The following is a 15148-nucleotide window of genomic DNA, read 5'->3' as shown; positions in this document are numbered from 1 at the left end:
TCGATGGTTACTTTGGGAGGATCTTGTTGACTCTTGTCTTTTCCATAAAAACATTAAAGATGGTGTAGCTTAAAGTCTTGCAAGTGGCTGTTTATTAACAAACTAAATACACATGAGAACATTGCAATTTGCATTGAGTTCTTGTCTAATTTAGGTCCTGATAATAATTCTATGTGCTAAAAGTTAATTAACAATTATATCATCTTTACTTTACGTTTCCACTCTTTTGTCATCAGTCATCACTGACTTTCTTAACTTAATTGTTATTTTTCCTCAAGATATATTACCTTTTCCATGGCATAGACTAAAAAGCAAACCTTTAGTATTCGAATAGTCAAGTAAATAAAATAAAGGAACAAACAATGGTTGTGGTGGAGTGGTAAATACTCCTTCATTCTTAACCAAAAGGTCTCGGGTTTGAGCCCCTTGGATACGGAGTCGCCTTCGTTAGAGAGCGCTTTACCCCTGGAACTTTTCGGCGCGAATTTGCGTCGGACTCTGGTTACCGGACACCGGGTGAAAAACCAAATAAAAAAATAAAGGGGTTTTTATACGAAAGTTGGAAGATTACTGTTCATTTTTTAAAATTGATATACATGGATTATACACGATCATACATTTGCCTAATTATCTTTAGTTTAATCAATTTAATGAACGACTATTTAAATTATTTCTTAAAAAAAAGAAGATGCGTCACTAGATCTATTTGATTCCCAAATCTCCACTAGCTTGTTCAGTTATTTACCTTGCCCGTAGGGAATTGTTTTAGAAAAAAAGGATGATTTTTTTTGTCATATAGTACTTAATTATGTGTGTTCCATATAAAATTTGCGTGTGAGTTATAAGCAATGATTTCACCCCCAATCTAACCAAATCATTAGGCATTGTAATCAATTATGTAATTGGTGGAGGTGTATAATTTTTAGTATCCACTAGTTCATGATAATAGAATTTTTATCACCGTCAAGACTCAAGACCTTAGAGTCAAAATATTCATGATTCCCCTTAAAAATTCTCCTACTTTACTCAAAAGTTATCAAATTTTGTATTTAAGTTATTGTTCTTAGAAGCTAGCTAGCTAGGAATTTAATAATTTCAACAACTTTTAGCGTCATCTTTAATTAGATCAACTTGCAATTTTTTTTTGAAGAATAATCACTTGGTTGTAAATGAGGGGTAGCTTTTTGTTGATTAGTACTGCTCTTTTGTAGTCTCATAAGTCATCAATTTCTTGACAATTAGTGTGAGAACTGTGGAGGCGTCTTTGAAATTTTTGAACCATATATGGTGTACCTTAGAAATTTTGGAACCATGTATATAGACACTTCGCTAGAAAATATGGAATTAATTACAGAATTTGTTGGTTAATATCCTCTCTTAGTCTATCACTAAATGAAATTAACATAAATTTTTTACTATTTAGCTACAAAATTTTATCTGTCACTAATTCCTTGTTTTCTAATATTAATGAGGTGAATGATGTAAAATAGAAGGGTCAAATTAAATCACACTTGCCATGATTTCACTTGTTTTTACAAGAATTATGATGTGCGCGCATTATCATACTTATATTGTGCTCTATTACATTTTTCGCATTGGCAATGATATATATAATGGACCCTCTTTTGAATAGAATTTCAAAAAGAATCTTTTAATGAACGAACAAATTAAGTAGGCGTTTGGCCATGCGATACCATATCACGATATGGTATCGTGAGATGGAATCAGCGTTTGGACATGCAATTTTACGTTGATTCCATCTCATGATTCCATATCATGAGAGGTGATACCATATTCTCTAAAAACCATGATATGGAATTATATGGTGATTCCATATCATGATTTGAGATATTTTAATACAATAATTGATCCATGAGTTTATATTTTGTTAAAACAATCCCACATTTATATCTACTAACCATTTGTTTCATATGAAAATAAAATTTATAATCACATCATTACTTTTTAAAATTTATTATTCTCACCAACACATATATTCACTTTAACTCACACCTCACGATTGTGAAACTTTTCAACATTCACTTGAAACAATTAAACGGCATGTAAAAATAGTTGCCAAGGCAATTAGCAAGATGACACCAACATTTATACAATAAAAAAATATGACTAGAGTACATTCCAAAATTCGACATAATACTCGATTTTGGTTTAAGGTAAAATTTCAATCACATTAATAAATTTATTTTATGGCCTTAATAAGTGCACATTTATATTTTATGTGTAAGTTATTAGTATTTAGTTACATATTTCCTATCAACTTTGTTTAAAGAGCTAATATTTATTTTATGACTTTGCATTGTCTTGGAAGCACTAGTTTTATTACTCTTACAAACATTATTTTTATGAAGTGCATTCTATAATGCTTTCAATTTATTTTATGTTCACTAAACTAATATTGATGTATTTTTTATTTGGTAGGATGTGTTGGTGCGATTGATGGAACATATATAGAAGGGGAGGTTCCTAAAGCGGTGCAACAAGCATATCGTAATCGCAAAGGAAGAACATCACATAATGTCTTATGTGCTTGTGATTTTGATATGCAATTTACCTTTGTTGTTGCTAGTTAGGAAAGTACTGCACATGATAGTAAAGTACTTGAGAATGCACTTGTTGAACCAACGTCACAATTTTCATTTCCGCCATATGGTAACTTTAAATTACATCCTTAGAATAAATATTATTTATTTACACAAAACTGTCTCATTTACGTCACATATGCTTTTAGTAATTCTTTATAAAATGTTTTTTGGTAGATAAATATTACGTTGTTGATGCTGATTTCCGAAACACAAAAGGATTTTTAGCTCCATACAAAGGACTACGCTATCATTTGCAAGATTACCGAGGAAGTGAAATAGAGCCTCAAAATGTCAAAGAACTATTTAATTATAGGCATTCATCTCTGCGCAATGTGATTGAACGGACTTTTGGAGCTTGGAAAAATAGATTTAGAATACTGAAACAAGGCATGAACCATTATGATATTGATACACAAGTGAAAATTGTCATAGCTTGTGTAGTGTTACATAATTATTTGCGAGAATACCAAAGTAGTGATGAAATATTTACGGTCTATGAACATGAAGATATAGTTGCAGAGGATATTGACCAACAAATGGCTCAAAGTAACAATGTTGGTTCGTCTTCTTGGTCACATGATAGAGAAATGCAAGTTCAACTTGAGAAAATTGTCCGTACTATGTGGGAGGATTATATTAAAGACTAGTACAATACAATTTATGTTTAATTTTTTTTATTAAATTAAAGTTAGATGAAACAATTACTTAAGTGGAGAACAAATAACTTTGTAATAATTTATTATGCGATTTTATAATTTTTTGTTTATTTGATAAGATTGAATAAACAATTGGGGCTATTTTAATAGTTTTACAACTTATGAGATTTTTATGTTTATGAGAAAATATACAACACAAAAATTTCATATCGCTTGTCCAAACAAACCTTTAATTTCATCTCATGATTTCATATCATGATACTATATCACATGGCTAAACGGGGCCCTAAATTGATAACACGCATTATATTGCGGTGCTTATAACAACTTCAATTAATCTAGTCAAAATCAAATCAAAGAAGATTGAAAATACAGAGAGAAAAAAAGGGCTGGTCTCCGTGTTGAGTCATATCTATCACCGTCCAAATTCCAGCAAGTTTCCTGTTGTGAATTGAGATCGATGACTAATTGTTGTTGTGTCTAATAAATGGTAATGCATCGGTGGCCCAATTCATGGGACAAGTCCTATCTCCATCGTCTTGGGAAGAAACTAGTGAACGGTAGTTTGTCTGTTCACTTTTATTTGTCCTTAATAAATTTTAATTTTTATTAGTTATTTTTAACATATAAAAGAAAAGATTTTTTTTCCTATGTTGTCCTCATCAAATTATTTCTCCAAACATAAGACTATACATTAACTAACATCAATATTGTGGTAAAATAGTACTCATACTGATTATTAATTAAGTGTGTGTAAAATTTAAAGTGGACAAATAAAAGTGACGAAAGAAAGAAGTAACTAGTACTATCTCAAAATAAATTACTATACAATTGAAGTTTAATAGTTTCAATTGTTTTTTTTATTTTAGTTTATATACTAAAAGAGCGTTGGAATACGTAATTGGCAAAATGTATTTTAAGTATATTGTCTTTACATGCACGCGTCGAGGCGCTTCACATATTATTTTGATTATCCAAACACATGGGACGCACAATTAATTGCAACTCCTATCGCCGTGGCAGAAATTAAGTGAGAACTTTTGTCTTGGTCCACTGTGGGTGCAAGGACCACCAAGACACAAAATAAAACTTTTTTGATTTGGAAGGATTCGTAATAATGAAAAAGAAAAAGTTAGTCGATGAAAGTGGAATTATGTATTCGAGTGATAGAGTAACTTATCGTAATTATACTATTTAGATCGAATTAGATAAAATATTGGGGTCTAACTCACATCTCAAAAACTAGCTGAAGTACAAGAGGACTGATCAAGTCTTAAAAAGAGATCACCTATCTCATCAACAATCAACGTGAGACATTTTTTCATTTTTTAATGTACGTGTGTTAGAATCTTTGTACATATACATTTTACATGTGTAGTAAAAGAAAGTATGGGTACCAGATTACGTTGCCATTGTCTCAATTGTCTTTGATCCATATTGTGAGTTATTACTGCAGACGCATGGCCTTAGTATGGATAATATCCTGTAATTTCAATTTTCATGTGAGTCAAGTTCAACTTATATACTACATTCCGTGTCCATATATTCTTCTTCACTTTATTAATTCCCTTTCATGTGGAAGTGGTTGATGACCAAATAATGATCATTAATACACCTATATAACTTGACAAAATTAAAATTGTTGTACATTTTGCATTGGACCAAGTTTATTGCCTTTTCATGAGGGTATCTTTTTGACTAACTTACGTTTTTAGGTCACAATGTTGGAGGTGGTTTAGATATGGTTTTTACTTATTTTAGATTTGGTCATCCTAATGTGGACGAATTAAATTGGGAAAGCTAATTAAAATCAAACAGACAAGTTATAAACTGATCGACTTAAGTTTACTTTTAGCGCAATTATACTAATTAGAGATATTTTTTTTTGGATACAATGTATTGTCGCACATTTGCGGCTGAGGAAAGCCTAATGTTAGACATGGATGGAATAAATAATCACAAACAAGAGCGGAAGTTTTAGTTGAAAATTAATTTCTACAACTTTTCACTAATTTTCGTTATTGCCTACCGTAGTGATTGAAACAGAGAAAAGAAGGTGGCAACCCTAATAGGTAGAGGGAAGATTATTTTTTAGAGGTTGAGACTTAATTTGTTACCGTATAAAAGAAAATTATCTCATGAAAGGGCCTAATTAATATACGAAAAGCTTTTTACAATGGGGAGATAGAGGGTAAGAATTATTGAAGTTGATGACACTTTCCTCGTATTTTCATGATTCAACATAGTTTCTTCAATTGTCACATGTTAATAACTGTACCAAGAAAAATGAGTCCTTAATAATTCTTAGATACGTGTGACTTTGAAGGAAAAGATGAAAAGGCGGATATATAAGAGGTAACAAAAACATGTCTAGAGATTAGGAAAAAATGTTTATAGAGAGTATGAAGTCAGTACTTAGTGGTAGAATTGAAGGGTCAATTTTGCAGTATTCCAAAGAGAAAAGTCAATAACTTTGCAGTGCCACTGCCGCCCCACATTTGATTGTTGGCAATTTACCTCTCACACTTATTTCCCTTTCCAAACTCTATTATCTAGTACATCGACATATTTAACAGTACATTTTATTTATAAATAATAAATAGCCTTATAGCTCTTGCAAAAATGATAACAATCAAATCTGTAAGTGGATATTCAAATAAAGAGGTGCACTTTACTATCATGAAAGCATCACCTATTATCATAATAGTTGCATGAATCGAACTATTAATTGTTTTGATTCATGACCAATTAAATATTGATAAAGGAACTTTATTAAATACTTTCTCTGTAACTAATTATTTGTTCACTTTTCTTTTTTTTAATTATCTCTAATTACTTGTCCATTTTGACAAATCAAGAAAGGACAAATTTTTTATCTATTATACCCTCGATTAATTACTTTGAAAAAAATAGAACTTTTTGCAAAATCTTAAGTTTTTAATTCATCTACATCATAATTAATAAGAGTAAAATGGTAAACTCACTATATCAATAATTATTTTCTTAATAGGTGTGTCAATTCAAAAGTTGACAAGTAATTAGCTAGGGACATAGGCAGTATCTTTAATTCAAGTTTTAGTGTATATTCTCTAGCGTCTATTACGTAGCTAATTTAGTCTTAAAAATCCGTAAAATCTCAAATTTGTTCAAATTGAGGCTAATAAATAAAATAAAGGAGGTAATCTAATTTAAGTTATTAACTTATCTATATAACGGTACTTCACAACACAAATAAAAAATCTATTAAAATTTGAACACAAAGTTATTTAATAGGAACAATTCATCGTGTGTTTACGTGATCAATTGGAACAGATTATTGATTCTTAGGATTATTCTGAAAAACACTTAACATTATGATTTAGTAGAAAGTATAATTAGCTAAGTGGGGTAATAATTTGTATTGGATTGTTACCGACCCATCGAATCTAGTGAGCAATTAATTATAGGGTCCACCATAAATAATAAATCATTGATAGGTGAATGTGACCATCTAACCCAAATAAAATGGAATTAAACTTCCAAGTTAAAAAATCTTTAATTGGTCGTCAAAGGAACATAAATATTTAATTAATTTAATTAATAATAACTACTACTTACATATATTGAAGAAATTTAGGTAAAGTAAAAACAAGGGGACCCTCACGCCGACATTTCTATTTCCTCCACATATTTCTTAGCTGATTGGCATCACACTTTATATTTTAATTTAGTAATAATGTTTCAATGCCACACATTTTATATTTTCCCATTTGGTAACTAAAGTATATTTGTCCTTTGTAATTATTTTATATTCTTCAAGAAATGATGTATATTGAAGTATCCTATTAAGGAAAGACCTAATTGTGAGTTCTTAGTGCAATTTAGATTAAATGCCATGTCTCATCTTTTTGGCACGCATCTTTCTTCTTCAATTAAAACTACTTATTCACCTTTGATTTATAAATTTGTGGTTCAAAATATTAGGTTCTTTCTTCAATATACAGTATGTTTTGAAGTCATGTGTCAATTTACACTCCCGATTGATGAAAGTATTGAAAATTTAAAGACGAAATTTGATTTCAAGTTGTCATTTTCCCTTCTTGTTGTAGTTAGCGAATTTTTGACTTGCGAAATACACGTTTTTTGGATTTTATAGATCATTTATAATATCTTTGATATTGGAGTCTACTTTCATGAAGTTTGAAATTTTGAATAATTGTCAAACATCATATGGTACATCTTCTAACATTATTGCGGTCCAAAACCACATGCTCAAAATAAAAGCACATTGAAAATCAATAGTTACTAGAAAAAGAAAAAGAATAATAATTAAGATGATTCAAGAAGAGGGTCCTATATGTTATTCTTGGATTTTATCCCGACCATATCAGGGTTCAGTCTACACCATGTGGGATTAAATACATTTCAGTCCTTAGACTGCCATTGTCACGTTTTTTTCTGTTTTTTTTTTTTTATAATTTTTTAAAAATGTTTTACCCTATTTTATTTTCTATTAATTATCTCCGTCTTTCTTGGCAGCCAAATAACTGGGATTTGAGGATAAGATTTTTTTTTATTTTGAGATTATCGCTAATTTAAATTTATGCGTGTAAGATCTATTAAAAAGAACAAATATTGTTTTTTAACATTTTTTTTTATCGGTTATCAAGATTTTAAAAGATCTTGTATAAACTGCGATACTACTATATTTATTTAGGAACAATTTGTTTTTGATTTGAGATTATGCATTTACTATCCTTATTTTAATTCTTATGTACCGGAACTAATAATATGAAACTTGTGATATTAATGTACGACAACTAACTATAGTTTGATGCCATTGATTATTGGATGCTACATTTTTTTACAAGTCAAACCTCACTTTATATTATCCTTAGCTATAAAATTGGCATAAAATGCTCAAGTATGCTGGATTATTAAGGTCTTGATCATATTTTATCCTACTTAACATGGAAGTTTATACATGAAGATAATGTATACTATCCTTTTGTCTTTCTGATAAATTAACTTCAATTCCCTTTTCTTTTCCCTAATTAATATATTTTTCTCATTTTGAATTTCATTCCTACGCTAGTATTGCTTATGTCAGAAACCTATACCAACCAAAGAGTTGACTGGTAACTCAGTTTTAAAAATTATTTACCAGTTAATTACGGCTCTGTGATTGGACGCAAAAGAAGTTTCCTTCTTCTAGTAGTAATAAATACTTCTTACGAATTCAATAGCTTTAGTTTAAATTCTTTATTTATTTAAAAAATTCAATACAAATTACTTTACTTTAGAACTTAATAACTTAAAAAATTAAAATTTTGAAGGCATAAAACTCAAATTTTACCTCGGCCTCTGGTTACTCGGAGAATTTTATTTCCTAACTATAGTAACTTTAACCTCTAATTCATCAAATAGTGTTAGCCAACACTTCAGTTATCTCTACGGATGGCATCTGGAGACAAACTGTACGTTTGTGTTTTAAATAATTAAAAGTTACTAAACCAACAGCTAATAATTAATCATATCAACATAATTGCGTTATCTAGGAACTATAATATATATATAATATAAAGTTATAAATAATACTTCGCACAGCAATGTGGACCGCCTAGTTATTTAATTAATTAACTCAATCTTGTTCAACCTTCCAAGTTTATCCACGTCTTTAGTTTACTCAAGTATTTTAATCATTATATAATTGTTTGTTCGATATTAGTTAGAATTATCATTTCATTTTAATTAAGAGAAAAAAACTGTATTTTGACAGCTTACAATGTTTCAAGGAAATTGTATTTCAGACCTTAACTCACATGGTTAGTTGAATAACACATTAAATATTTAGATAAATAATTCATATTCAATAACTCTCTGAACACAAAATATTTGACAACCTACATGATTCGATCATGTTATTAATTTAAAAATGAGATTTCCATTATTGTAAATGAGAAAGTTAAGTAAAACACAATAAAACATACTTAATCTTCCAAAAGGCATCAGCTGTTCATACATGCACGATGCATATCATATTTTGTTGTTAAATTTATTTAAGGAAATAAATTATTTTTTACTAATGATTGCACCAATTATTTTTAGTATTCTCACATAATTATGAACTCAACCAAACTGACATTATTCTTTGAAATTTAAATAACTCTCAAGAATTCAAATGTAAACTTTCTATATATTTAACTATTTTTAATCTAAAACTCCATATTAAATCAAATATATACCATGATAAAAAGGGGGTAAATAAGTTCTTTAGTACGTTAAAAAAAGGTTCTTTATTACGTAACTTTTTGGAAAATGAACTAAAAACGTATAGTTTGTAATAAGTTGTAACCATAATCAGGATTAATCTTACTTTTTCAGTCATTATGCTTTTTTAACATATACATTTGAAAATCCATTTTAGCTAATAACAAAAGTTTCAAGTTTCTAATGACGTAAAAAAATGAAATTTCATACCTCTACAAATGCATGATATGAGTATCTCCTTTTTCTATTTATGGGAGATTCTTCCTTTTTGTTTGTTTAATTGAGAAGATCCACAACTTTATATATATATATATATATATAAAGTTTTTTCTAATTAACATTTTTGCTTTATTCTTGAATATGTGTTCCAATACGAATTGATACGACATGTCGAAAACCACTAAATCTAAAGTTATTTTTGATATGTAGTTTCATGTATATGCCCCTATTCAGTTTATGCGTTAAAAGTATATTTTTTTCAAAAAAAAATATCATACATTTAAATACCATATTTTATAAAATAAGATATAGGGAATAATGATTTTTGGAAACTTAATACTCTCATCGTTTCAATTAGTTTGTCAAGTTTTGATTTGACACGAAATTTGAGAAAGTAGATTTTTTTTGAATTTTATGATCTTAGACTACATTGTATATGTAAAGTATACCAAGATGGCTTTTAATCTTGTATCTTAAACATGTAGGTGAAAAGTTAATATAAATAATTTTTTAAAAAAAGACTACTTCAATTTTTTTAAAAGTTATTGACTTTCCTTATTAGTACATGCAATTGTACTATTTCGTTTGAGTATCAACAAAATTTCCAGCTAAAAGATTCGAATTTAGAACTTGGTTGTTAAAAAAATAATAATTGCAAATTAATGCATGGCCAAAAAAATATCTCGACGAAATCAAGGGTAATATAGACATTTCGTTAATTGAGGAAAATAATTAATACAGGTACAAAGGAAGTTGCACACCACATGTTAATTAATGTACGCACCGTGTATGTTAGTAATGTCACTGTACAAAAATAAAACCAAACTCTGTTTGTCTCCTTTTCTCTTTCCCTTTAAAGGATCATAAACCAACGTAATCTTTTAATGGATTCTCTTCTTTTCCCTCGATTTCTCAGCTAACCCACTTCGAATTTCGTCATTTTCCGGCAATCTTTTTTCTGATTTTCCGACCTGTTAATAACTCTCCGGCCATTTCTCCGACCATATTCCACCGGAAAGTTAAACCAAAGGTGGTTCACATGGTCTTTTCCTTTTTGCCCTGTTTCAGTAACATAAGGGTGTTATTTGGTTAAGCAAGTTGTTTTCTTTTTTTGGGACTTTTTTTTTACCAAGAAAACGAAGAAAAAGAGATATGGAGTAGTAAAGTTTTAAACTTTTTAGTGAATCTTGATAGGTTAGTTGGTTGACTATCCAAACTTTCACCTTGTGGACGAGGTTCAATTTTCAATAATCTGTTGCAAAAGTTATTTGGGGTTTTTTCTTGTTTTTATGTTCTCAGCTAATTAAACTGTGTTTGGTAATTGAGAAAAATGGTAAAAAAGGGACAAGGTTTTTCAAGTGTAAAGAAGTTGTCTTTCTACGTTTATGTTAAAAAATACATGGTGGGAATTGTCTAGTGTTAATGGATTAATGGGTATCTGTTCATTCTTCTGACATTTTTATGTTGTTGGAATTCCGAGTTGGAGTTTGTATATTCTCTGCTTTTCTTGCATAGTTAAAAGGTTCTTTAATCCTTCCTCAGATTCATCATTTTTGGATATTTCTGAATTTTAAAACCTGTAGATTCTTAACTTTCTGACTCGGATCACATCCCTTTTTACCTCAGCTAAGTATATCTAATTACTTGATTCATGTCATGGGGTGTGTGTGTATTTTTCAGTTTTTTACTAAATATGATATGCATATTTTTGGGGTTGTTGTACCTATAAATCTCAAGATTTTCTTGCCTTTCTTCTGCAGGAGGGTATTTGGGTAGTTAAATTAAAGAAAGGTTGAAATGGGGCATTTTTCTTCAATGTTTAATGGATTAGCAAGGTCTTTTTCCTTGAAGAAAAGAAAGAATAGTTCTGGAAATGGGAAATATGATGGTAGAGATGCTGTTGAGGCTATGGCTAAAGAAGCCAAGAGAAATGACTTGATATTAAGGTCTTCAGGGACTGTAAATGTTGATGGTTCTAAGAATTTTGCTTCATTATTCTCAAGGAGGGGTGAAAAAGGCGTAAATCAAGATTGCTTCATTGTTTGGGAGGTATATTTCAATTACTTCCCTATTTGTGATCAATACGAAGTCACTAGTCTCAGTTGTGGTATCTATAAATTTGTAAGAGTTTCTTTTGGTTTGAGCTATATGATCAGTGGCAGATCTAGAGGGGCGGGAGGGTATTCACCTGAGCCCCCCTCGGCAAAAATTTACACTATATATAGGGTAGATTTGGATGATTCATAGGGACTGCATTATTTTTAAAATTTTTATTTTTCGAACCCCATGAGTGAAAATCCTAGATCCAGCATTGTATATGATGATGGATTCTTTGTACCATTGCAGGAATTTGGATGCCAACAAGACATGACATTCTGTGGTATATTTGATGGGCATGGTCCTTGGGGTCATTTTGTGTCAAAGCAGGTTCGGGAATCGATAGTATCATCGTTGCTTTGCATTTGGCAGGAGAGTCTAGCTGAGGCTTCAGCTGATCCAGATTTGGATAAAAAGGTTCAAAGGTTTAACATATGGAAAGAGTCCTTCTTAAAGGCATGTGCAACTGTGGATCAGGAGCTGGAACACCATCCCAAAATTGATACATTTTACAGTGGAACCACTGCTTTGACAATAGTCAGACAGGTAATTGCTTCAGCTATCTGGTAATTCTTGTCTTGTCCTCCAATTTTTGCCAACTTAGCTTTGTAAAAAGTACTCCATCCGTTTCAATTTGTTTGTCAAGTTTAGACTTTTGACTTGACACAGAGTTTATGAAAGTAATTTTTTTTGAATCTGTGATCTTAAACTAAAAATATGTAGAATGTAGAAAAATGCAACGTAAGATAAACAAATTAAAATGGAGTAGTAAACTAAACCTTGTTGTGTAGAGCCATGTTGTGCTTTTGAGTGTCCCCTTCAGTTAAATATTCAACAGATTATAAGTAAAACTCAATGTAAGAAAAGTATGCTGAATTATTGAATGTTTAAAATGGAGGGAGTAAACTAAACCTTGGGTGAGGTAGTAGTTTGAAGCCTAACACTTTTTAAGTTTATGTTTTATATCTCTACAGAAATATGAACTTCATAGTTCCCTGATCAGCAAAATTTGCTTAATTATCTTAATGTTAAGTGTGTTGCAGGGTGAGGTTTTATTTGTAGCAAATGTTGGCGACTCACGTGCAGTATTAGCTACCACTTGCGATGATGGCAACTTGGTACCAGTTCAGCTCACTGTTGATTTCAAGCCTAATCTACCTCGTGAGTCCTATATATACCTCTATCTTCCTCTCTATGCTCCCCACTGTACATGACACTCCAATATAATGGATATATGTGTATTTATGGTATTTTAGTTTGATGTTTCTTTTTCTTGCAGAGGAAACTGAGAGAATACTGCAATGTAATGGTAGAGTATTTTGCTTAGATGATGAATCTGGGGTGCACCGATTATGGCTGCCCGATGAATCCTCCCCTGGATTGGCAATGTCTAGAGCCTTCGGGGACTATTGCGTGAAAGATTTTGGTCTAATTTCAGTGCCTGACGTGACTCAAAGGCATATCACAAGCAAAGACCAATTTGTTGTGCTGGCAACAGATGGGGTATGTTTGGCCTACTGGATTGTCCCCAAATATACTACTCTTATCATATTTCTTAATTATGCACATAAGAACAAAAGTATGTATATCTAAAATGATAAGCATATGTATTTGATCAAAGATTCATCAGTTCAACAGAAGGACATGGCCACGATAACAACATTGTATTACATAGACTTCGAGAAATCTTCGTTTTAACTGTAATTTCCTTGATGGCTACTAAAGTGTAGTTTCTTAAATGCAGGTATGGGATGTTATATCGAATGAAGAGGCAGTAGAAATTGTATCTGAAACTCCAGATAGGGCAAAAGCAGCCAAGTATCTTGTTCAATGTGCTGTTCGTGCTTGGAAACGTAAGAGGAGAGGGATAGCTGTAGATGATATTTCAGCAATTGTACTCTTCTTTCATTCTAAGCATTTCTGTCAGCATATTTACCCTGTAACTACTCCAAAATAACACTTGATAGAAAACGCAAGTTTCTGTCTCTCGTGTTCTCCATCTACCTGCCTTTGGTTAGAGTTTTTTTTTTTCACAGTTTATTCACGAAATGGATTGGTATTAGTCTAGATACAAAAAAATCATTCTATTAGATCAAACAAGTCTTAGAACTAGGTGCTCTTTAAGTAAACCTCAGTTCCAAACAAGTTGGAATCGACTATATGAATAGCTATTGACAATATTTCTCCATTAGAGAATACTTCCAAGTGGTGCAAGAATGATAAATTACAGAAGTAGGTATCTTAGATGATGAAGTTAAAGTTCAATGAAGCCTAGCTGCAATTGAAGGAAAAGTGTTGAATTTTCTGCTCCATAAAGTCTAGGAAGTTTCCCTAACATAGGACCGGACTAAACAATGAGTTAAATGTACGTGTAGCTAAAGTCAGCCCAAGAAAATAAGAAAGCAAAAGCCACTTTGCTGCACCATGTCAACAAGGAAATTAAGGCCTATAATTGTACAACTCAAGCTATTTCAAACGGCTATGAAAATGATAGTATTTGACCTGCCCCATTAACATAGCCATTACTATATCGATGCATATTACCGTAAGACTGGGCACCGGACCAGGTTGTACCGGTACCATTTCGGTCCGATAATATTCGGGACAGAATGGGATATATTGAATCGGTACACGAAACGAAACGGTATTATGATTTGGTATCGGTACCAATTCATCCCGGTTCCACTCCGGTCCCAGTAAATCATTTTTAATTAAAATTAAAAATAGTATTTGTGTCATTGTTTTATACTTTTATTAGTATTTCTTTTTGTTTATTTAATTTTTTAAAATTACAAACTTAAGTTATTTAAATTATAAGTTATAAGTATAACTTAATAATTTATAAACATCGAAAGATTCAAATCTTGAAAACTTATAACATAAGCTCAAAAACTTTTTAAAAAAAACTTTATTAAACTTAACTTACAAACTTACAAGTAAAAATTTTAAAAAATATTCATATTTTCATAATTCAAAATAACTCAAATAAATAAAAAATAAATTGAAATAGCTATATGTGCTTTTTCTTTAAAAAAACTAAAACGGCACATCAAAAAAAAAATTAACCAAAAGGGCTTCTGACAAAACAAAATAAAAATCACTGCATATTTTCTCAAAAAAAAAAACTTTTTTTCTTCAAAATCGCTGCTATAGCAGCGAATTTAAAAAAAAAAGTTTTTTTTTTTGAATTTAATATTCTTTTATTATTATTTATGATATATAATTCAATTTTCCTCATGCTTCAACAATTTTATTGAATATACTGTCGTCTTGTTTATCATTTTTATATTATTAATAAAAAATAATAGGCATGAAAATAATAGC

At 30.5% G+C, this 15148-nt stretch overlaps 1 protein-coding gene across 2 annotated transcripts; it reads left to right on the top strand.

The window, feature by feature from the left end:
- The first annotated feature begins 10503 nt into the window (after positions 1-10503).
- Positions 10504-13809, top strand: LOC125815178 (probable protein phosphatase 2C 34). Of its 2 annotated transcripts, none has more exons than XM_049494591.1 (6): positions 10504-10757; positions 11488-11776; positions 12074-12370; positions 12868-12985; positions 13104-13327; positions 13569-13809. In XM_049494591.1, exons 2-6 carry the CDS (start codon positions 11525-11527, stop codon positions 13779-13781), a joined length of 1104 nt encoding a protein of 367 aa, XP_049350548.1. In that variant the 5' UTR covers positions 10504-10757; positions 11488-11524; the 3' UTR covers positions 13782-13809. The 2 variants fall into 2 exon arrangements, with proteins under 2 accessions (XP_049350548.1, XP_049350549.1); XM_049494592.1 differs by lacking the exon at positions 10504-10757 and adding an exon at positions 11060-11352.
- Positions 13810-15148: the final 1339 nt, after the last annotated feature.

The sequence above is a fragment of the Solanum verrucosum genome, unplaced genomic scaffold (genome assembly GCF_900185275.1).
Source record: "Solanum verrucosum unplaced genomic scaffold, falcon-dt-bn FXZP01000261.1, whole genome shotgun sequence".
Lineage (NCBI taxonomy): Eukaryota > Viridiplantae > Streptophyta > Magnoliopsida > Solanales > Solanaceae > Solanum > Solanum verrucosum.
Note: the sequence above shows the minus strand (reverse complement) of the source record. Positions and strands in the feature narration are given on the sequence as shown.

Coding starts and splice junctions, on each gene's coding strand:
- LOC125815178 (XM_049494591.1), top strand. CDS start 11,525: ATGGGGCATTTTTCTTCAATGTTTAATGGATTAGCAAGGTCTTTTTCC. Junction 12,371..12,867: donor CTTTGACAATAGTCAGACAG/GTAATTGCTTCA, acceptor AGTGTGTTGCAG/GGTGAGGTTTTATTTGTAGC. Junction 13,328..13,568: donor TTGTGCTGGCAACAGATGGG/GTATGTTTGGCC, acceptor TCTTAAATGCAG/GTATGGGATGTTATATCGAA.